Here is a 22,124-nt window from a genome sequence, read left to right as displayed (position 1 = left end):
TGAAGTTCCCCGTTCTGCTGCCGTGGTGCGAGGAGCTGGGGCTGAGCTCTCGCTTGTTGCAGTACTCGACACATCAGTGGGGCTGTCGGCCACCAGGGTGGTTTCTGTGCTGGAGCCCACTGTGGATGCTGTTTCCGTCGGGGACGTGGTGACAGACGTTGGTGTGGTGGTCTGAACATCCGTGGTAGTCACGCTCGGTGTGGTGAGGGTGACAAGCACTGAAGGGCTGGTTTCTGTCGCTGTGGGGACATCCCCTTGAGTTGTGGTTGTGTTTGGCATGGCGACAACAGAGGCTGTTGTGAGTGTCTCTCTTCCTGCAGTAGTCTCCAGGTGTGCGGTGGTTGTTGGAGCTGCTGCGGTGGTTTCTCCTGCGCTGGTCAGAGTTGCCATGGGTGTCGTGTCAGCTGGCGTGGGGACATCCTGGCTTGCTCTGGTCGAGGTCACTGTCTTTGTGGTTCCTTGGGGTGGGGTGATATCAGGAGTGGCTCTGGTGGTCTCTGCTGCCGAGCTGGTGTCCAGTAAAGCTGAGGTTGCATTTGGTGTGGATTGCACTCTAGGTGTAGTTAGAGCCGCTGAGGGGGTATCCAGTGCGGTTGTGTTTGTCCCTGCTGCCATAGACCTAGATACAGCTGCTGTAGAGAAGGAACAGGCTCAGGGCTGGCTCTAACATTTTTGCTGTCCCAAGCGAAAAAAAAGAGCGTCGCCCCACCCTGCCCCCACGAGCGCTGCGTCGCCGAACCCCTCCCCGAGCATCGCATCAACCAAGTCCCTGCCCCCCAGAGCTTCGTGTTGCGCCGACCAAGCCTCCCGCCCCCCCTGAGCGCTGCACCATCCAAATCCCCGCCCCCCGAGCTGGGGCTGTGCTCTCGCTTGTTGCAGTACTCGACACATCAGCGGGACTGTCGGCCGCCACTGTTTGCTGTGTCTCAGCTGGGCTGTTGGTCACAAGCAGAGTTATAAACACAGCTGTCTCTGCAGCAGTGGCTGTACCTGTGATTCCAGCTGGCTCGGCTGGGGTGTGCGCTGCAGAGGTGGTTCCTGGCATCGCTGGACTTTGGGCAGTGGAGGGCCTGGTACCCACAGCAGCTGTCGGGGGTGGGGTGGCGGTGGCAGGGTTTCCTGTCACCTCCGTCGCTGGAGAAGCTGAGCGAATAAAAACAACAGGAGACATGGGGGGGGAGGTGACTGTGAAATTTACACCAACACCATAGGTCATGACGCTGGGCTTCTGTCGCTCTCCAGGCCCTTGGAAAGCTGGGTCAGTATTGCAGTCAGCCAGCAGATGATGCCTAAATGCGAGCTGCCCAGCCCCGGAGGCTCAGCGGCCAAGGGGGCCAGAAGCTGGAGGATTTCTGGGTGCAGGTGTCCGTGAGAACAGGACTGCGATGGAGGGTACTAGACGGGGACGGGCGGGGAACACTTTGGTCTCAGACTCGTGGGTGTCCCAAGCGAAGGGCCGAGGAGCCCAGGAGCAGTGCCCCACCAGGCCGGAGGTCCAAACCGAGCAGGGTACCTCAGCAACGTGTGCCCCAGCTGTGGGGTTAGACGCCTCGGGTGGGGGGTGAAGGTCTTGGGCACCTCTGGAGGTGGGCAGAGGGACTGCGCTATTGGTTTGCTTTACTGTGGCGGCTGAATTCCCTGTTGGCCTGATGCTCTGCAGCCATTCCCTTGCCTCATAGTCTCTGTAGACGCGACCTCAGACCTCCTGGATGTGCAGCTGGGTGTTGTGTCAGGGGCTGCTGGACCCACTAAGCAAAGGGCATCTGTGCTGTTGTGGGAGGTATCGATGTCCCAGCTTTGTTTGAAATATAAATATTAGGATAATATTCATCTGTTCCAGAGCAGAAGATTCACATGAGCGGGACCGGGGTCTGGGGCTGAGCAGGGGCAGAGTCTGGGGCGGAGTGGGGGTGGGGGTGGGCAGGGCCTCAGGGGGAGGAGCCTGAATAGGGGTGGAGCCATGTCCCGGCACTGGGGGAGTTTCTGCCGCTCATGCCAGCCTCCCCAAATGCTGGCGCATGCGCCGCACATGCTTGTTGCATCATTTTAGAGAAAGGGAGCGTGTATGAAACCTATACCACAGGCAGTTTTTAATCGAAGGCTGCTCTCCCCAAGGGTCTGCTGCACAGACTGGTAAATAAATAAATACATAAACTGGTGCTACATCTAGGGTGTCACATCGGCCAACAGAAGGAGCCCTTTGACCTGTTACTCCCCCCACCCCTCCCCGTGCCTCAGTTTCCCCATCTGTAAAATGGGGGTAGCGATACTGACCTTCTTTGTAAAGTTCAAAAGTGCTACGGGTTATGATGATGATGAATTAAAGAAACTGGGCCTGCCTTGCCTCTCACCATTATACCAGTGTTAATTAAGAGTGACGCCATTAAAGTCGATGGACCCGCGCTGGTGTCAAACCTGTGAGACTGAGCAGAGACTCAGACTCGCTGTTTTTAATTAACATAAATAACCACGATGTCAGATCAACCGACATCTCTTCCTTCCTCCTCAATGTGAGGGGCTCCCTTAGAATGTACTAGCGAGTGCCTGTTTAAGTTATCCCTTTGGCACAGAAACAGAAAGGAAATGGAGGAAGAAATTCGGTTTTCACAGCCACACTGATGGATCTCGGCTCTGATGTTCTACCCTCGTGAGCCTAGGTCTGATCGCATGTCCAGGGTGTAACACCACAGATTGCCGTGGAATTACTCCAGAATTACCCTGGGAGGTCAGAATCGGCCCCTGCCCCCATGCAGAAAGCCCTGAAGAGGATGGCTGTAGGATACATGTAAAGGAAGTAATGGCCATGTCAGCAGCCAGAGAGATTGATGGCGTTGTAGGGCCTTTATTCTAATATTCCAGTGCAAGGTGAGTGATATTCCAGACACTCATAGTCCTGCATCCTGGCCTGGCCTCTCTGTTTTCCATCCCACCCGAGCTTCTCTCGTGGTTAATTACATGTTGCCTCCTTCAGCTTGTGCGAAGGAACCAGTAAAAGCCAATTTCTCAATGAATAAACAAAAGAACAGGCAGCACCTTGTCTCTAGAGTGGTTCATCGGCAAGCAGGGCAGAAAACAACCCCCCTGCAATGTGCAGAATTAATGTGCTCACTGAACACCACAGTACAAATTACTCAATATCGTAACCACCCCGTTCCCTCCTGCCCCGCTGAGATAAAACAGGTAGCACAGACATGAGTCCCGCTTAGCCCTTACCAGCAGAGTTCGCTTGCAGGAGCCACCTCGAGTGCAGCAGAAAGCCCAGGAGCAAACCCAGCCCCCATGAACCTTGCCAGCCCATCTCAGCGCATCTGCGGTATGTCCTGCTTGCACGGCCTAGGAACAGGAGTGTGTCTGCTCTGTGCTGGTAGTCGCCTGCTGGGAGCCCGCACCCTCTGTTTGCTTTAGCAACATGGTTTCCTGGTTTGCTTCACTTTCCTGGTTCACTTCAGGTGGATTTTTGTCCTGGCACCTGACCTGTAAAAGAATTGCTTTTTTATGAACCATGTCACACCCTGCCATCAGGTGCAAATGCAATGCAACTGAGGGAAGAGTGAAGTTAGATTCACCTGTGCTCAGAGGTGCTAGGACCAGGGGTGCTGTGGGTGCGGCCACACCCGCTGGCTTGAAGTGGTTTCCATCATATGCAGGGGTTACAATTTGGTTCAATGGCTCTCAGTACCCCCACTATACAAATTGTTCCAGCCCCCCTGCCTGTGCCCTGTCCCTTTAAGGACTGAAGGTCGGCTGAGGGAGCCAGGAGATAGTGCTGGCTGCAGCAGCAGGGCGTGCGGTGCTTTGAAAGGACACCCGGCAGCAATGGGACTTGTTGGGTACTAAGTTTAATCAAACACCGGGTTTAAAACCATCCCTGATTTGGATGTAGCACCGACACCCCACGCAGGGCCCTCCCGAGCCATTCCCCAGCCGAATTTCCTTTACAAAGGGCTGAATGAAGAGAGGGATGAGTGACAGCCCCTCTCCGTGCAGAACTAATGAGCCATGGGGTGCGTTTCTGGACACATCAGTATCCCAGTATGTGCCCAGCCAGCGTGGCCAGTTACAAGTGACTGCAGCAGCAGGGTGGGAGCCAGAAGACCTGGGTTCTTACCTGAATTCTGCTACCAAGGCCAAGTCTATGCTAAACGCTATTGCTGGCCTAATAATGTCAGTTTGGGTCCGGAATCTGACTTTTTGATGACATTTTTAATATTGGCAAAAGCCCAAGTGCTGATGCAGCCATATCAGCATCAAGTCGTTGTGCCAATAGCGCTTATTTCGCTGCGTACGCTACAGCAGCTCAAGCACTTTTTGGTCAGTATAAAAGCTGTGTCTGCACTAGAAAGGTTTGCTGGTGTAGACAAGACAGCTCACTGTGTGACCTCAGGCCTCGGTTTCCCCCTCTTTCAAGTGTTTTGAGCTCCTCAGCAGGGCTGGTTGAAAATTTTCGGTCAAACCTTTTCTTTGCTAGAAAATTGGGTCTGACTCAAAACAAATTTTCCCAGGCAGGATCAATTTTCCTTGACAAAAACTTGCCGGGACACTGAAACACGTTGGCAGTTTTCAGCTGGAAATTATTCGGTTTTCAAAGGGTTTGGCCGAATATTTTCGGGTTGGGGCAGTTTTGGGCTGAGTATGGTTCCATGTTCAGTTGCCAAAAAATTCCCCTAGTTTTGGTTTTCAAGTATTTTTCAACAAAAAAGTTTGAAAAATTCCATAGGGAATAAACCCACCAACTAAACACACACCGTATTTTCTGACCAGCTCTTGTCCTTGGATAAAAGGAGCAACATTCATGCAAAATATTAGAGGGAGTTCAGAGAAACTCAGCAAAGGGACTGAAGGGACCAATTTATGGGGAAAGATTAGATCTGAGACCATGCCTCTATGACCGTCTTCTGCCAGCATAGCTATGTTGGGGTGATCTCCACCCCGAAAGCTATGCCAGCAGAAGTGCTTGGTGTAGACACACCTACTCTGGCAAAACTTTGCTTTTACTGGTCTAGCTTGTTTCACTTGGAGTGGGGTGGGGTGGAATAAGCTATGCCAGCAAAAACTCAGCTTTGCTGGTATAAGCTGCATCCATATTGGAGTGCTTTGGTGGTATAATATGCTGGTATAGCCACGCCAGCAAAACCCTGCTAGTGTGGACATGGCTTGAGCCTTGACAAGCATTGAAGGGAGTTAATGAGACTCAGGTACTTTGTGAAACCCATCCTAAAAGAATTTGCTGTTGGCTGATGGTTAAAGAGGAGGTGAGAGCCACCTTCCTGCGTCTGCAGGGCTAAACAGCAAGGAGAGAGAAGTGGGATAAAGCAGAGTGATGGAGGCCTGTGGCTGAACATCGTGTAGATTTCCAAGCTGGGTGTTAGACCATGGGAGAGCCAGCGAAGAGGGGATGCCTTGTTTAGCCAGGACAAAGCAGGGAAGAGTCCTGCGTTGAGCAGAGTGGGGGCTTATTAAATAATTTGTGCTGTTTCCATCTCGACTGTCCTTTTAAAAGGGGACGTGGAGGAGTATGAGAGCCCCAGACAAAGTGCATGTGTGACACTGGCTTGGTACCCTTAATTCCAGTCACTTGATCACCCAGCTATCGGGCAATGCCTCTGACAGATGCTGCAGGCAGCTGTGGCTTCTCCACACACAAGGGGTGAGATCCTCAGCTGGCGTCACTCAGCACAGCTGCAGCGAAGTCAGTGTTGCTGCGATCTATGCCAGCTAAGGATCTGGCCCAGTGTTTTCCCTCTGCCGCCATGTGATTCATCAATCAGGCCTGCTGGCAAACACCCCTGTAAACATTACAACGCTGCCAGTAACGGCTTGTTGCTCCGCCACAGGGATTAGCAGTAAGGATTGCAGTGGAGCGGCCTTACAGCGCCACCCCGACTCCCCCTGCCCGGCTCTACCTTGCGTCCCTTCCCCCACCTGCCCCCAGCGGGGCAGTCCTTATTCCGCAGCCTCAGGGGAGCTCAGCTTCCTGCCCCACGGTGGGCGCCGCGCCCTGGGGAACCTGGGCCCAAGTGCAGGCGCTGAGCCCTGGGGAACCCGGCCCTGTGTGCGGGCGCTGAGCCCTGGGGAACCCGGCCCCGAGTGTGGGCGCTGAGCCCTGGGGAACCCGGCCCTGAGTGCGGGCGCTGAGCCCTGGGGAACCCGGCCCTGTGTGCGGGCGCTGAGCCCTGGGGAACCCGGCCCTGAGTGCGGGCGCTGAGCCCTGGGGAACCCAGTCCCGAGTGCGGGCGCTGAGCCCTGGGGAACCCGGCCCTGAGTGCGGGCGCTGAGCCCTGGGGAACCCGGCCCTGTGTGCGGGCGCTGAGCCCTGGGGAACCCGGCCCTGAGTGCGGGCGCTGAGCCCTGGGGAACCCGGCCCTGAGTGCGGGCGCTGAGCCCTGGGGAACCCAGTCCCGAGTGCGGGCGCTGAGCCCTGGGGAACCCGGCCCCGAGTGCGGGCGCTGAGCCCTGGGGAACCCGGCCCCGAGTGCGGGCGCTGAGCCCTGGGGAACCCGGCCCTGAGTGCGGGCGCTGAGCCCTGGGGAACCCGGCCCCGAGTGCGGGCGCTGAGCCCTGGGGAACCCGGCCCTGAGTGCGGGCGCTGAGCCCTGGGGAACCCAGTCCCGAGTGCGGGCGCTGAGCCCTGGGGAACCCGGCCCTGAGTGCGGGCGCTGAGCCCTGGGGAACCCGGCCCTGAGTGCGGGCGCTGAGCCCTGGGGAACCCGGCCCTGAGTGCGGGCGCTGAGCCCTGGGGAACCCGGTCCCGAGTGCGGGCGCTGAGCCCTGGGGAACCTGGCCCTGAGTGCGGGCGCTGAGCCCTGGGGAACCCGGCCCTGAGTGCGGGTGCTGAGCCCTGGGGAATCCGGTGCTGGGTTCTTTTGGGGACCTGTCCCCTGGGGTTCTTTCTGGGGTGCTCCGTGACTGCGGAAGCTACAGGGCGCTGCCAGCAAAGCCATCTGCAGCTTGTAGCTAACAAGTGAGCTCAGCCTGGTGACTTTCCCCCCAGGTGTTTTATCGACATCACTTCCCCAGTGCCCCTCATGACTGAAAGCTGCAGTTGTGGCAAGAGCCGTTCCTTGCATGAGTTCCTCATTCCAACAGCTAATGACAATCAGCACTACACACGACATCTCCCTGGGCTGCTGGCACCACTTTCATGCTTCTGGCCCACAGGCAATCTGCAGCCGCTCCACACCTGGTTTTTTTCCCTCCTCTATTTCCTCTTTCTGCTAGTCAGAGCCTGTAACACGCAAAGTGAGATGCACTGGGCACTCGGCCCATCAAGGTTAGTGGTGGAGGTCAGACAGCACCAAAGCGTCGGAATTGCAGGGACGTTTGGGTCTGGAAGCTGCTCCTCGCTTTGTGGCTGACCCGTCGCTACTGAATGGACTGAAAAGCCAATCTCTGACCATTCTGGAACTTTGGGGAATTCACATGGGGAAACTGAGGCACACAGCAATGACGTGACTTGTCCAAGGTGATGCAGTGAGTCAGTAACAGACCCGGGAATAGAACTCAGGAGTCCTGACCCCCACTTTCCTGCTCTAGCCCATGGAAAACAACCCTCCCTCCTTTTAAGGCCTCTCAGGTTCCTCACCGTAAGCACAAAATAATACGTACCCATAACAGAGCTGTGTTTATGTTTGTGGGTATCCAGGACATAAGGTACGGCCCTTGGACAGGACAGATCTTCTCAATCCCTAAGAATTTTTCCCTGTGATGGTCACAACCTTCTTGGCATTTTTATAGCAGTGTCCGGCCCTGGCTCTCTCACCAAAGTGGGCCAGTGTCAGTCTCTCTAATGTACAGCTAAGGAACTTGAGGCAGAGAGAAGCTGAGGGCAGCATTTTCAAGTGGCCTCTGATTTTGGGGTCTGATTTTTTAGGGTGTCCCTCCTCGGGTGTGACTGTCAGAGGTGCTGAGTGCCTGCAGCTCCCAATAGACGGTCAGGGGGACTGGGGCAGGTGCTCAGCCCCTCTGCAGATCAGGACTAGGATGTCATAAGGTGGTCACCAAAAACGGAGGCTCTCCAAATCAATGGCCGCTTAGGATCAAATTGTCCAGTGGCTTTGCTCGGGGGTCACACAGCCAGCAGGACCCAGAGCGCCTGCTACCACACCTGCCATCATGTTTGTATCAGTTGCAAGGGAAAGAAAAATCATAAGCACCTGGTGTTGGAGCTGGACTTGTCCTCTGGATGATGGAGTTTGGTACAGACTTGTTTGTGCCCCAGCCAGTAAGAAGAAAGTAGCACGGTCCAGAGAAATGAGAACCAACCGGCAATAGGAGCTGCAGTTCCTCTGTCTGCCCTCAGAGCGTCTCTCTCACTCTTCCTTTCACTCTCCCAGCTCTTTCTCGGAGTTAGCCACCTGATTTCTCAGAAGTGAGCGGTGATTTGGGGATGCCTTCATTTCTGAGTGGTCAACCAAAGGCAACCTAAAGGTGGCCGGATTTTCTGAACCGTCTCCCTTTCAGATGTCCCAGGTTGGGCCCCCACAAACAGATGCACCCAAAATCGCTCGTTCTTTTAAACTGCAACCACCATAAATGCTCACTGCTCTGTTTTCAGACCCTACAGGCAGTGCCAGAAGCCAGGAAACCAAGGGCAAATGAAACAAAAGGAAAAAAATTGTGGGTGCTCAGCACCCTCCAGCCACCCGCTGATCAGCTGTTCGGCGACCCAACTCGTCACCTGTTCAGCGGGGGGCAGGAGGTGGTGGGGGAGAGGGCAGAGTGGAGCATGCTAAGGAGGGGAGGCTCCGGCTCGCTCAGCCCGTCCCTGGCAGCAGGGCCTCCCTCTTGGCAGCTGAGCCCAGGCAGAGAGGCGGCCGAACATGCGGGGGGGGGGGGGAAGAGGCACAGGGAGAGAAGGACAGAGCCCCTCTTCCTTCCTGCCCCAGCAGGCCAAGCCCCCCCATGCATCATCTCTGTGTATGAGATAAAATAAGCCCCCTAAAGACATCAGCTGTATCTTCCAGTTGACTCAAAATGGAGTTTAAACATTCAAAAATGAAAAAGAGAGAGAGATCTTGTGCGGTTTTTTTGAAAATGCACCCAGTTTTCTGAGGTGTGAGTGGGAAATAAATCTCAGGTTTTCTAAAGGAACGCTGTGGATCTTTGGGTCTGTTTGATGAAGGTGCGGGGGGTGGGGGGAGGGCTACATTTCTGTGCACATTAAAGGTTGACTTTTCAACCTGAAACAAGCTTGGCCTGCTCAGGGTGCATCAACAGTCTATAAAGGACACCCCAAGTGCTGCAGAAAACAGGTTAAATGATTCAATACATGATACCATTACCAGTCGCTTAGTTATGTGGGAAAAGGTACAACCTCAAATGAAGGCATAGTCCCTTGACTTCAGTCGGTCTCAAAACTCTGGAGATGTTTTTCCATCGGTATCAGCTTGCTGTTTGGTGTGAACTGAAAGCAGATCAAGCCATGACTGTTTTTTTGCAGACTAGGATTGCAGATAGCAGCTCTGAAAGCACTCGTTTGATGCTAACCTGATCATAGGGCAGAATCAAGTGAGCTATGATCAGTTTTGGTAGATGTGCGGAATGCTTCTCCTGTGAACCTCTTTTGTTCAACACAAACACTTGCCTCCACCACACAATGAACTCAAACAATAGTCTGCCTGAAACACATTCCCCTCATAGACTTTATGGCCTCAAGGGACCATCATGATCTTCTCCTCTGACCTTCTTCACATCTACAGCTCACGGAATCTCATCCACCCACTCCTGCAGTTGGCTCAGAACCTCTGGCTGAGTTACTGAAAGGCCTCAAATCTCCATTTAAAGACTGCAAGTTACAGAGAATCCACCCTTTACTCTAGTTCAAACTGGCAAGTGACCCGTGCCCCATGCTGCAGAGGAAGGCAAAAAACAAAACAAAACAGGGTCTCCACCAATCTGACCCAGGGGAACCCCAAATAGGGCAATCAGTTAACTCCGAGGATATTGGCAAGACCCACCAGGCAGACACCTGGGAAAGAATGCTCTGTAGCAACTCAACGCCTTCCCCATCTAGTGTCCAGCATTGGAGATATTTGCTAACATCAGTTGCAGATGGGCCATATGCCATTGTAGGCAACCTCATTCTACCACCCTTTCCACTCATGGCAGACCTTCTTTTTTTTTTCTTCTGAGGAGGCCAACATGGGAAACTTTCGTCTCAAGATGCAGGATCCCTAAATCCCATACAGTTTGGTCCTGCAGTGAAGGCTTCTTCAACAACTTATTGCCGGCTGCAAAATGGAATTTTTTCACCTCACTATGAAACCTTGTCCGTGGAAGAGGATCAAGATCAGGGTTGGCTGACAGGGAGATTTTAGCCTGGGTGCCAATGGGAAGCTTCCCATCTTCCTTCTGGAGGTTTTGGTTCCTGAAGTCCGGAGAGGAAATAGCAGCAGCAGCACTGGTTACTGCAGATCTGTTCAGGAGATTCCTGAGAAGATACATGCTCGCCTCTCATTCAAAGCCCCCCCTGGAATCTTCCACCTCAAAGACGATGCCACCACACCATTCAGGACATGCTCCTAAAAGAGACCATTTCGCCATCTTTTAAGTAACAACCATCATGCTGAACTCTGCCTTGTTTCTCCACTTCAGAACTGCTGTTGTAATGTGCGAGAACTGGTTCCCCTTGGTTATTGCATCTTCCTACAGCGGGTTGAAGAGTTGGCCATCTAGTTCCCACATTTGATCAAGGACAATTACACTACTGATACTGGTCATACTCTTCTTTTCCTTGTGCACTTCCATTGAAAAAACAGAAGATACCAACTAACCTGCCTTCCATTGGTTTGGGGGTGGCTGCGACAGCAGCTTTAGCAATCAAGTGGCACGTGTGAGACACACTTGGAAAGCAATATACAGTGGGGGATGTTTCCTTTACTCTGTTTACAACAACATTGATCTTGCCAACCATCCGATTTGCTGAGTCAAAAGATTCCAATGGTATTTGCCTATGGAATATTGTACTCCAGGAAAACAGAGTTCAGTGGTGAACACACGGTCTCTGCATTTGGAATATTGCATTGCCAGGAGGTAATTTTAATACATCTAGCAACCTGATCAAAACACCGGCTCATGATGAAAACCCCGTTATTTCCTCCCTTATTACAGTGAGGGTCCTGACCTGGCATGGTTCATAGCTGACTTTGTGAGATGATATGCTGACAGTTCTTTGGTGACACAGGTTGCTTTTGTTCTTTCACATGAAAACTCTCATGCAATGGCAGAGTCTGAGAACATGACCTTTCCCAGCTTGGTGAAATGATCCGCAAAGCGAACGGGAATTGCTTGGCAAAACGTTAATTCAGCAATAGTAACCTGTTCACTGAATGACTGTTTCTCTGGAGTAAAAGAGGGTTTTATGTTCTGCTCTGCAGTTCCTGAAGCTGCACTGCTGCTATGTTTTGCAGTTGCAAGATGTTTCTTCCAATCATTGGAGCCAGAATGGCCCAATGCAGATATCTTCATGGCAGCTGTACAATAGGCATGTTCCTCAGAACCCCTGCTTCTTCTTACAGAATAGATTTCACTGCATTTTGCAGCGCTGCATACGATGCTTTTCAGCACTTGGAGAAGCCGTTGTCTTCTGCCGTGTGTGCAGCTATCGTGATCCCAGGTGTATGCTGGATGGAATCAAATGTTTAAGGAGAATGATAATGGAGAAGATGCAAAATGGTTAAGACTTTTTTATTAGGGTGAGTGGTAAGTAGGAAAAGACTCACTTCAGTATAATTGTAATGCTTCCCTTAGTGGTATCTCATTCTTAGGATGGATGTCCCGTCAAAAGTATCCTTCAAAAATGGAGAGATGGGGTAGAGGGAAGGCATCCATTCTGGTGGGAGGAAGGGGAGTATTTATGTTAAGATTGGGACTACAGTATCACACGAGCACTCAATGGCATGTAATTAAATATGATGGAAAAACCCAATTCACACATATTGAGGAATACGCTGTACATGGACTATAAAACGGAGCTGGAAAATGAACAGTGAACATCTAAGAAACAAAAAGCACTCTCTTTCTGTATCAAGTTTTCCAATGATTTCTCGACAAAGATTTACATTAGCTGCAAAGAACTTGATATGCAAGGATATCGTTACAAGCTCAACCACCTTGCAAAGCTTCCAGCGCAGTCATTATAGTTATAATACCCAAATAGTATTTTAACTAATCAATTGTCGCATTCAAATGATTTCAAAAGTAATTTGAATGTAGCTCATCAAGAACATTTTCATTAATTACCGTATAGATGGCATTTCCCTCCAGTTAAGAGCCATCATATGCTTTAACTAGGGAGGTGTTCTGCTGGAGGGGGAAAGGGAACACGCCTGAACACGTGGAGGCTGTGCCCAGGAATGAGAGAGTTTGGGGAGCTCCTGCTTGGCTCCCCAGCAGAGGAAGAGCCCCGGGGCAGCGGGAGGCAGGAAGTGATGGTGCTGCCGGGTCTGGGGCTCCAAATCCCCTTGCTGAGGCGGGCCCCTAGGTACGGCAGGTTGGGAGATCCGTGTCCCCAGCCCCGCGGCTCTGCCCGGCCAGTCCTGGGCCAAAATGGTTTCCTTTCTAGGCAGGGTTTACAGTTTGGATCAACGGGCCTCAGACCAGGCGACTCTCACGTGTGTCATGTAACAAGTTACACAACACAGTGTTGCAGGGTTCCACGCTGCCCTGGCGGGTCCCTCCAGCCCCCGAGATCCCCCCACCCTCCCGGGGGGCCCTGCCCCAGAGATGCTGCCCCCATCCCCCCACCTTTCCAGGGAGGGCCCCGCCCCAGAGATCCCCCATCCCCCCACCCTTCCGGGGGGCCCCGCCCCAGAGATCCCCCCACTCTTCCGGGGGGCCCTACCCCAGAGATGCTGCCCCCATCCCCCCACCTTTCCAGGGAGGCCCCCGCCCCAGAGATCCCCCATCCCCCCACCCTTCCGGGGGGCCCCGCCCCAGAGATCCCCCCACTCTTCCGGGGACTTCGGCCCAAAGATCCTCCCCGACTCCCCCCACCTTCCTGGGGGGCCCCGCCCCAGAGATCCCCCCACCCTTCCGGGGGGCCCTGCCCCAGAGATCCCCGTCCGCGCCCGTGGCTCCGGGTCCGCCTCCCAGGCTCCACCCCGCGCCCCGCTCGCTCCGCCCCCACGTTGTGTAAACGGGCCCGGAGCAGCCGCTGCAGCCGGGCGGGGAGCGGGTCCGCGGGACCCCGGAGCCGCAGCCCAGGTGAGGGGGTGGCGGGCGGGAGCCGCTCCCGGGCCGGCTACGGGGGGGCTGCTCCCCCCGGCCTGGCTGGGGCTCCGGGCTCCCCCGCAGCCTCACGCCGCCGGGCAGAGGGGAGCAGGTCCCTGCCCGCGCACAGGCTCGAGATGGGGGGGACCCGACCCGGGCAACTGGCCCCGCCGCCCTGACCTGACCCCAAAGCAGCCCCGGTGCCAGGGCTTCCCCGGGCAAATCCAGCCAAGGGGGCGATCCCGGCCCCCTGCTGCATCTGTGGCCCCCGGCTCCCCAAGCCTCGGCCCCTGCAGCAGCAGCCAGCCATCCCTCCGCCCCACTGCCCCAGCCTGGGCGCCCGGCCCTCCGCGCTAAACCGGGGAGAGGCTGGCGGGGGTAAGGTACGAGGGTGACCTGAAAGTGGATTGACTCCGCTGGATTAAGGCCCTGCGGGGAGGCGGTTGTTCCGGAGTAAGAGCGGGCACCGCTGGAGGTGGGCAGGAATAGCTCCTCCCTGGCAGCGCCGCCAGGATCCCAGCCCCTGTGCACAAGCACCGAAAACCTGAACAAGCTCCAGCCTGCCAGTCCTAGACGGAGTTTGTTCTAAAGGTGAATTTTCTAACAGGAGCTGGAGCTGCTCCACGGTCCCCCACCCCAACTGCTCAAAATCCATCAGTCGCACCCTCAAAAATGATGAAAATAACTTAGAAATAATGAGACGTTAAAGAAGCACAGGGCTGGTGTTCGGTGGCTTTGCCTTCTGGGGTCAGAGCCCCAGGGACCATCTTTTCAAGCTTTTCCCCGCAATCACAAGAGCTGGAAACTCCCCCCTTTCTATTAATGCAAGCAGAGAATCTCCCATAATCACATGACTCCAGAAGCTGGGACTTTAAGAAAAACTGCACAGGCTCCCTTGAGATAACAAGTCAGGAGATCTCTGCAGCAGATGCTGGGTCCCACCCTGCTGCATCTGGCCCCCAGGGGCCTTCGGTTTGGCTCGAGCCAGGGTGTAACATGCCACGAGCTGTAGTCTCCGCCGTGTTTACACCTATTACAGTTGAGGGTGGCTGGGGCCAGGGCTGTCTCTGATCAGGCAAGTTCAAGATATGCAGCAGGGTTTTTTTTATTCCACCCATCAAATTTGCGAGCTTGTATGGTCAGCGGCAGGGCGGAGCAGCCACCTTTGGAGCTATGCAGGAGGAATCAGACTGGCTGCCAGATGCGCTCCTGGGTGACCATACCACCTCCCGGGCTGCGTAAGGGCAGGGCTCAGCGGGGAGACCTGCAGGAGGGGACAGTCCGCAGTGAGCCCAGCGCGATGGTAGGAAGGGCAGTAGTGCTGCAGGTGCTGTGGTCAGTAAAGAGGTCGTCACATCTTTCGTACCTGGCAGGTGTTACCCTGACAGCAGGTCCACATTCCCCTTTGAGTAATTAAAACCTGCCCATCCCTGCAGCGTCAGTGGGGTCCGATATTCTCCACTTCCTGCCCTAAGGGCTGGGCAGTGTTAAACAGCGGCCGTGTTCCAACCCAGAGCTGGCTGCCACTGCAGGCGGGGGGAGTGAGTCTTGCTGTGTGCGGCTGAGACAGTGCTTTGGGATCGGCGTCTGTAAGGCGCTATAAGGAAGGTAAGGTATTAGATTCCTGTGGGGGCACAGAACGGTTATTGGCAACTGAATAGCCCCCGCAGGCTTCAGGGAAACATACGAGCGATTGTCTCTACTGAGAAGTTCCAAAGAGGCCTACAAGGTGGTGTGCTGTTTCTCTGTCCACAGATAGTTTCATGCTAACAAGCTGCTGCTGGGAAGGTTGGCTGGAGCCGTCTCCTCTGCAGCTGGCCGGCGTGGCTGCTGGAGACCGCACGGCGTGTCGGAGCTGTGCCCGTCCCGTAGGACGGCAGCGAGCATGTCTCAGAAGAGCAGGAACCGCCAGGCACGTGGCGGGGAGGAGATCACGGCCAGTCCTGCTGGCAGCGGGGATGCAGCGAGGACAGGAGCTGCCGCGGTGCCCCGTGGGCAGCTGAAAGGCAAACGGAAGGTCCTGGCAGAGCCCAGTGGGACGGAGGTGTTGACCGTGGATAAGAGGAGGAAGGAAGGGGAGGTGGCGGAGGGGGGAGGAGCTGGGAGCCTGGGGGAAGCCGTGAGGCAGGCGCGGCTGCGGGTTGCCCCCTCTGTGCAGGACTTCAAGTACAACAAGAAGCGAGTGCGCCTGGTCTCGCAGGGCTCCGACCTCAAGGATGCTGCCAAGGGCGTTGTGTACTGGATGTCTCGAGACCAGAGGGTGCAAGGTACGATCCGTCCCAGGACCAGGATGCATGGGGGGGGGGAGGGGGAGAGACTATGAGGAATCAAAACCCTTGTCCCCTCCCCCTCGAGCAAGTTCTTGCAGTTGAGACCTTGATGGCACCAGCTGAGAGCCCCGGTCCCACGGCTGATGCAGACTGTGCTGGGCTCCCCATCCAGCATCATGGCCGAGCAGGATTCCTGGTGGGAAGCCCCTTGGCAATGCACATGGCTAGAGCGTGTGATTCTTGGCTGGCGTGTGCTGCCGCCGCCTCTTTCCCCGGGCTCCGGCTCTCCGTGGGTTTTACTTTGGAGTTTGTGGCTTTAGACAAACCTCCCCTGCTAGGGGTGGGCTCGAGGAAAGCTGGATTTTGCTTTGACAAGGCGAGGGGCTTTGCACAGGTGGGTCAGTATCAATAGCTCCATTTTACAGATGGGGAAACCGAAGTGCACGCTGCTCATTTCGGTGCCCACGGTCAGCTGTGAAGCCAAGGTCTCCTGGCTCCCAGTCCTGGGCCCGAGCCCGTGGGCTGAGCATTTGGCAGGGCTGCTCTGTAGCAAGGCAAAGTGTCCTTTGAATGCAATCCCCTGCTCTCTCTCTCTCTCCAGATAACTGGGCTTTCCTGTATGCCCAGCGCCTGGCCCTGAAGCAGCAGCTCCCTCTGCACGTCTGCTTCTGCCTGGTGCCCAAGTTTTTGGAGGCCACCATCCGTCACTTCGGCTTCATGCTGAAAGGCCTGCAAGAAGTGGCCGAGGTACCAGTTGCTTAGGAAATGCCACAGAGGGGAGGGTCAGAGCAGGGGCGGAGCATAGGCCCGGGACACACAGCGATGGGGGCAGGCGTGCGGCTCTCAGCAACGTCCCAGAAGGGCCCGAGCCTGCCAAGAGCTGGGATTTTTCCAACACTGTCTTCTCTCATGGGGGGCGGGGGGGAGTTGAACTTGGAATCCGTTTCCCTTCTCCCGGGGGCACTACAAGGCTGCTCGCAGGCCTGACATCTCTGTGCAGCACCAGGCATTTGGCTGGAAAGCAAAGTCACGTCAGTTGCAGGGACCCGGCCCGCAGCCCTCCCTGGGATCTTTATAACCGGTTACCGTAGGCAGAGATTGGCCAAGCCACGCAAGCGATTGGGTGCTGCCAGCAAACGACGTGGAGCGCCCAGCTCTGGGGTGATGCTGGGCAGCTCGGCCTGGAGGGGCAGTTACAGCAACCGGGCTCTTTGCTTTCCCTTCGTTCCAGGAGTGCCAGGAGCTGGACATCCCCTTCCACCTGCTCATCGGCTTTGCCAAGGACGTGCTGCCTGCCTTCGTGGCGGGCCGTGGCCTCGGCGGAGTGGTGACAGACTTCTCCCCGCTCCGCGTCCCCATGCAGTGGGTGGAAGAGGTCAAGGAGAGGCTCCCGGGAGATGTGCCCTTTGTACAGGTGGGGGCCTGGGCTGTGTGTGTGTCGGGGGGGAGGCGTGCGGCAGTGGGGCTGGGGGCTCTGTACAGGCCGTTTCTCCATGCTGGCATGTGATCGCCAGGCGGTGGTGCTGATAGCGGGACTAACAGCTGGCTCCCAGCCCTTTAAGTAGGGGGCTCAGACAGAACGAAAGCGTCGAGAGCTGGTCACTGCAGATTGAACAGCAGGGTGCTGCTGTCGCTCCAAGATCTGGGAAAGCCCCCCAACAAATCAGCTTTGGAGAAGGTGGGGGACTCACGCAGGTAATTGGCGGTGGGGCAGGGAACTAGTTCTGGCGCTTGGAAGGTTTTTGAGCGTGTGGGTGTATATTGGACGGAGTCAGCAGGTTGGGGGCGGGGAAGGAGCTGGAGGGAGGGGGGAGTGAGTGAGATTGTACCAGGCCATCCCCCTTGGGACATGCAGCCACTGCATGGAGCTGGTGACGGCAGACACAGGGAGTAACTCCTTACAAGTACTGTTCCAGGGAGAAATTCCCACTCGGCTCAAACGCCCCATTCGTATTCCCCACGAGAATCAATCCCCCGGGACTGGGGAGGTTCCTGGCCCATGTCTGGGCCAAGAGAGAAACACACAAGACCCTTTGGGATGAGATCAGCTGTGCTGAATTCAGCAACTATTTTTTTTTGTTAGAGATTCTTTTTAAATTAAAAAAAAAAAATCACCTGTCGAGCTGTTGTGCAGCTTAGCTCCATCTTCCCCAAACCAGGTGTGCAGAGACCTGGCTGGATCCGAGCAGGTGTGTCTCCTCCTGCTCCTAGGCAGTTTCATTTCCAGGTCCCGTGCCCCAGGCTGCAGGGCTGGGGTTGCAGGGGAAGGTTGGCCTGCCGGGGGGGAAAAGTTGAAATTAAAAACAAAGCCAGGGGAAGGTTTGGGTGGATCTAGGGCTCGGTCAGAGCTTGGCCGGGGTGGGGAGTCATGTTTCTCATCCCCCATGCAGCCTGCCTAGTCCCAGCTCGCTGACTGCTTTCCAGGTTGATGCGCACAACATTGTCCCATGCTGGGTTGCCTCAGACAAGCAGGAGTACGGAGCCAGGACAATTCGACGGAAGATCCATGATCGGCTCTCAGAGTTCCTCACGGAATTCCCTCCCGTCATCAAGCACCCGTACTCGTCCGCAGCCCCGGCAGAGGTAACATCTGGAGTTCTTCAGCCTAGGGTGGCTCCCAGCAGAGCATCCCATACGCTAGCTAAGCTTCAAACCCCACTGGAGGGTGGGCGAGAGCTCCATTTTACAAGGGGGAGGGGGAGAGGGAAATCAAGGCCGTGGGTTAAGTGACTTGCCCAGGGTCACACAAAGGCAGTGGCAGGGCTGGGAACAGATCAGAAGTCCTGATTTCCAATCCCCTGCCTGATGCAGAAGGGGTTAAAGGAACCTTAGCTTAAGCAAAGGCAGATGGAGTGCCAGCAGGCTGTGCCCAGGGTGTATTTAGTAAGGGGAGGACCTGTCTGGTCCAGAGAACCAGCCCCGGCTGTCGTAGCATCCTGGGCAGGACGGTAAGGTCTGCAGCTTGGCTAAAGCCTCCGTGTGATGGTGCAGCCCATAGACTGGAACGCCTGCCACGCCAGCCTGCAGGTGGACTGCTCGGTGAAGGAGGTGACTTGGGCGACGCCGGGGACGGCCGCGGGGCTGGCTGTGCTGGAGTCGTTCATAGGCGAGCGGCTGAAATCCTTCGGCACCGACCGGAACAACCCAAACCGGGCAGCGCTCAGCAACCTCTCGCCGTGGTTCCACTTTGGTGAGTGGCCCCGGAAAGCCCCGGAGCTCCGAAGGGCAACGGGCTTGAGTGATCTGGGTAATTACCCCTCCGGGCCCAGTATGGCCTCTCGGGGGAGGGACGTGTCCCGGGCCAAGGAGAGATGGCTAGTGAGGGGCCGTAATTCCTGTAGTGTTGCCTCAGTCCCTTTCCTCACACTGGTGCCTGTTGCTGGGCTGCCGGAGGGAGGAGCATGGGCCCAGGTTTCTCCCAAGTGACTGAGTTGGTCTCTGAGCTCCATGGCAGCCTGGGGGGTACAAAGGCCTGGCTGTTGGTGTTTCATGCTGCACTGAGGTTAGCTGCAGATATTTCTATGAACTGGATCAATCCTAGTGGCGGGAACACTGTGCACCAGAAGGGGGTGAGGCCTGAGCTTGGCGGGAGTGGGGGTGGTGCTCTGGCATTCGATCCCACGTGCTCAGGCCAGGCCGGCAGCACAGCAGCTCCCTTGGGAACCTGCGAGTACAGGGATCAGTGACCGAACACCCTCTCTGCTGCCCCGTCTCTTCTCCCCACCCCGTTCCGGACAGGCCAGGTCTCCGGCCAGCGGGCCATCCTGGAGGTGCAGAAATATCGCAGTAAATACAAGGAGTCGGTGGATGGCTTCATCGAGGAGGCCGTGGTCCGCAGGGAGCTGGCCGACAACTTCTGCTACTACAACAGGAACTACGACAAGGTGGAAGGTAACGCGTGGCCCCCGCTCTGGGGGAGCGGCTGCGAGCCGCAGCCTGCCGTACTCACGGTGCGCAGGGCGTGACTGGGGGCGGGGGGGAGCTCGTCCTGCCTCTGCCCAGACCCGCTGGCAGGATTGGCGCCTCCAGCCCAGTGGCTCCATCACCCAGCTGCAGAGTTCCTCTCTCAGGGAGCCCGGCTCCCCCCGCTACGTGCTCCCCAGCCCGACTCTTGTGTTTTGAAGGTGCGTACGACTGGGCCAAAACCACTCTGAAGCTCCACGCCCAGGACAAGAGGTCTCACCTCTACGAGCTGGAGCAGCTGGAGGAGGGGAAGACGCACGACCCGCTCTGGAACGCCGCCCAGGTACCAACCAGCCTGAGCTTCCGCTCCCCCTCCTGGCTCCATTGGGTGTTATCACCGAGCACCCCAGCGGGTTCCTAGAACAGAGCCAGCCACAGAGCACACCTGCTTCTCCGCGCCCCTGGCCAGCGTGTGCCCTTTGAACATGGGTTACAGCAGATATTCCCCAGCCAAGTACACAGGGTGGAGAGTTCCACCGGCCAGGTGGGGCCTGCAGGCAGGAGCTTGGTTCTCTCCACTGAGTAGTCATAAAACTCCGAGTCAGATGGGAAACTGAGGCCAGGTCCAGGCAAGCCTCGCCCCTCACTCTTCCCCCCATTCTCACCTTCCTCCTCTCCTCTGAGGAGCTGCCTGGGTTCTCCTGGGGGGGGGGGGGGGGGCGAGGCTGCATCTCTCACATTGCTGCCCGCGCTGGGCTCTCCCGCTCTCCGCAGCTCCAGATGGTTCACGAGGGGAAGATGCACGGGTTCCTACGCATGTACTGGGCCAAGAAAATCCTGGAGTGGACCCGCTCCCCCGAGGAGGCCCTGAAGTTCGCCATCTACCTCAACGATCGCTATGAGCTGGACGGCCGGGATCCCAACGGCTACGTAGGTTAGTGACTAGCGCGTGGGAGTGAGGAACCCTGGAGAACTTGGGGAGGGGGATCCTGTCGGTGCTTTGCTGGGAGGGGGCTGCCAAGGTCTCCTTACACTGATTAAAGGGGCCCCTGTTGCCCCCACGTAGCCTGTCCAGCTCCCTCATACAGCCCCCAGCCCCGTATCCCTCCCTTGCCTGGGCTTGTAGCAGGTGGACAGGGGGGCTGGGAACAGGGGCAGGAGGGTCCGGGCAGGGCAGGGCGGCCTGACTGGGTGTTCTGTGCCTGGCAGGCTGCATGTGGTCCATCTGCGGGATCCACGACCAGGGCTGGGCCGAGCGGGCCGTGTTCGGGAAGATCCGTTACATGAACTACGCCGGCTGCAAGAGGAAATTCGACGTGGGGCAGTTCGAGCGCAGATACGATCCCCGCAAACTGGGCCAGTAGGCTTGAGGGGGGGCAGCTCCTGCTGAAACCAGGACAGCTGGGGCTCGTGGGGTGGGGTCTCTGCTGGGCCTTTGAACGTTTGCATTTCCCCTGAATACCATTGAAAGGCCCGTGCCGCTGAGCCGAGAGCCAGCGGGGACTCGGCTGCCCTTGCCACGGTGCCTCTTGTCTACGGATTCCCCCAAGGCAGCAGTTTGGGTGCAATGCCGGGAGCTGGGGCAGCAAGCCTCCGCTTTTCCCTGGATGCCCAAAGCTCTCTCTGGCACAGCCCTGGATGTGCCACCTCCAGCTACTAGCCAGGGCCAGCTCTAAAAGCTCCTTTGATATTTCTAGAGGGGACAGGCTCGCCAGCCACCCCGCCTGCTCAGGGAGGAGACACTGTGCCTTTTCCAGTGTAGCCCTCGCCTGCAGCAGGTAGACAGGCCTGGTCTTAGAGCTCTGGGATGGAAAACTGCAGCATGTAGCTTAGAGCTTCTGCATTGATGGCGTCTAGAACGAGCTGCTGGGGGGCAGAGGTGGGGGGAAGCTCAGAGCAGATCCACTGCTGCTGGCAGGATCTCAGCTTTTACTCCGAGCAGGGAAGATGGGAGCTCCCAGGGTGAAACACACTGACCTCAAGTGGCTGTGTTACCTCTAGGGGCTTTTCCGCCCCACCCCATGCAGAGATGGATGCTTGTCTCACCCCACGCAGGAAGCATAGAATCATAGATTAGGGTTGGAAGGGACCTCAGGGGATCATCTAGTTCAACCCCCTGCTCAAAGCAGGACCAATCCCCAAATGGCCCCCTCAAGGATTGAACTCACAACCCTGGGTTTAGCAGGTTCAAACCACTGAGCTATCCCTCCCCCCTAAACACAGGCAGGGTTTTCAGAGTGGCTGTTACAGACCCTGCTGCAAATCACTGGGCTTTTGTCTTAAACCTTACAACCCCCAGCCCTGGTGTCCAGGTCATTTCCGCAGCAGCCAGCAGCATTTCGATGGGATCAGAGGAAGACGAGACCTGGAGCTGCCCAGCCCTTGCCCTACAGCTTAGCAAGCTGCAGCTCAGTTCAGAGCGACGGTCCACCCGGCTGGATCTGCTCTGACAGCCTGAGATGCTCCAGGGATTGGGACAGTTGGGCACTACTGGCGACCCGCAGCCGCTAGTGCGGCACGAGGCCGTGAAGCAGAGGCCTAGACACGGTCAGCCCAGCGTGTTTTTATGCGCGAGTGTCTCGTTTCTGGAGTGTTACTAAGCTCTCTGCTGCATCTTGCACCTTTACAAAGGCGGCTCTTTCCATGAGTGTCTGCCCTGACATCAGCAGTTAGGGTCCCCCCCATCAGCGCTAACATTACCCAGAACACTAGGGGGCACTGTTGGGTCAAAGGTAAAGCCAA

General features: G+C 56.4%; 1 protein-coding gene across 3 annotated transcripts; it reads left to right on the top strand.

The window, feature by feature from the left end:
* Positions 1–13,121: 13,121 nt before the first annotated feature.
* Positions 13,122–21,554, top strand: LOC123378098 (deoxyribodipyrimidine photo-lyase-like). Of its 3 annotated transcripts, none has more exons than XM_045031591.1 (10): positions 13,122–13,203; positions 14,965–15,476; positions 16,081–16,226; positions 16,711–16,893; positions 17,904–18,062; positions 18,471–18,669; positions 19,218–19,370; positions 19,604–19,725; positions 20,157–20,316; positions 20,592–21,554. In XM_045031591.1, the coding sequence occupies exons 2-10, from the start codon at positions 15,095–15,097 to the stop codon at positions 20,744–20,746; spliced, it is 1,659 nt and encodes a 552-aa protein (XP_044887526.1). In that variant the 5' UTR covers positions 13,122–13,203; positions 14,965–15,094; the 3' UTR covers positions 20,747–21,554. The 3 variants fall into 3 exon arrangements, with proteins under 3 accessions (XP_044887526.1, XP_044887527.1, XP_044887525.1); XM_045031592.1 differs by lacking the exon at positions 13,122–13,203 and adding an exon at positions 13,415–13,800; XM_045031590.1 differs by lacking the exon at positions 13,122–13,203 and having other exon boundaries at positions 13,415–15,476.
* Positions 21,555–22,124: the final 570 nt, after the last annotated feature.

Source organism: Mauremys mutica, chromosome 9 (assembly GCF_020497125.1).
Source record: "Mauremys mutica isolate MM-2020 ecotype Southern chromosome 9, ASM2049712v1, whole genome shotgun sequence".
Classification (NCBI taxonomy): domain Eukaryota; kingdom Metazoa; phylum Chordata; order Testudines; family Geoemydidae; genus Mauremys; species Mauremys mutica.
This window is presented reverse-complemented; position numbering and strand designations above follow the sequence as displayed.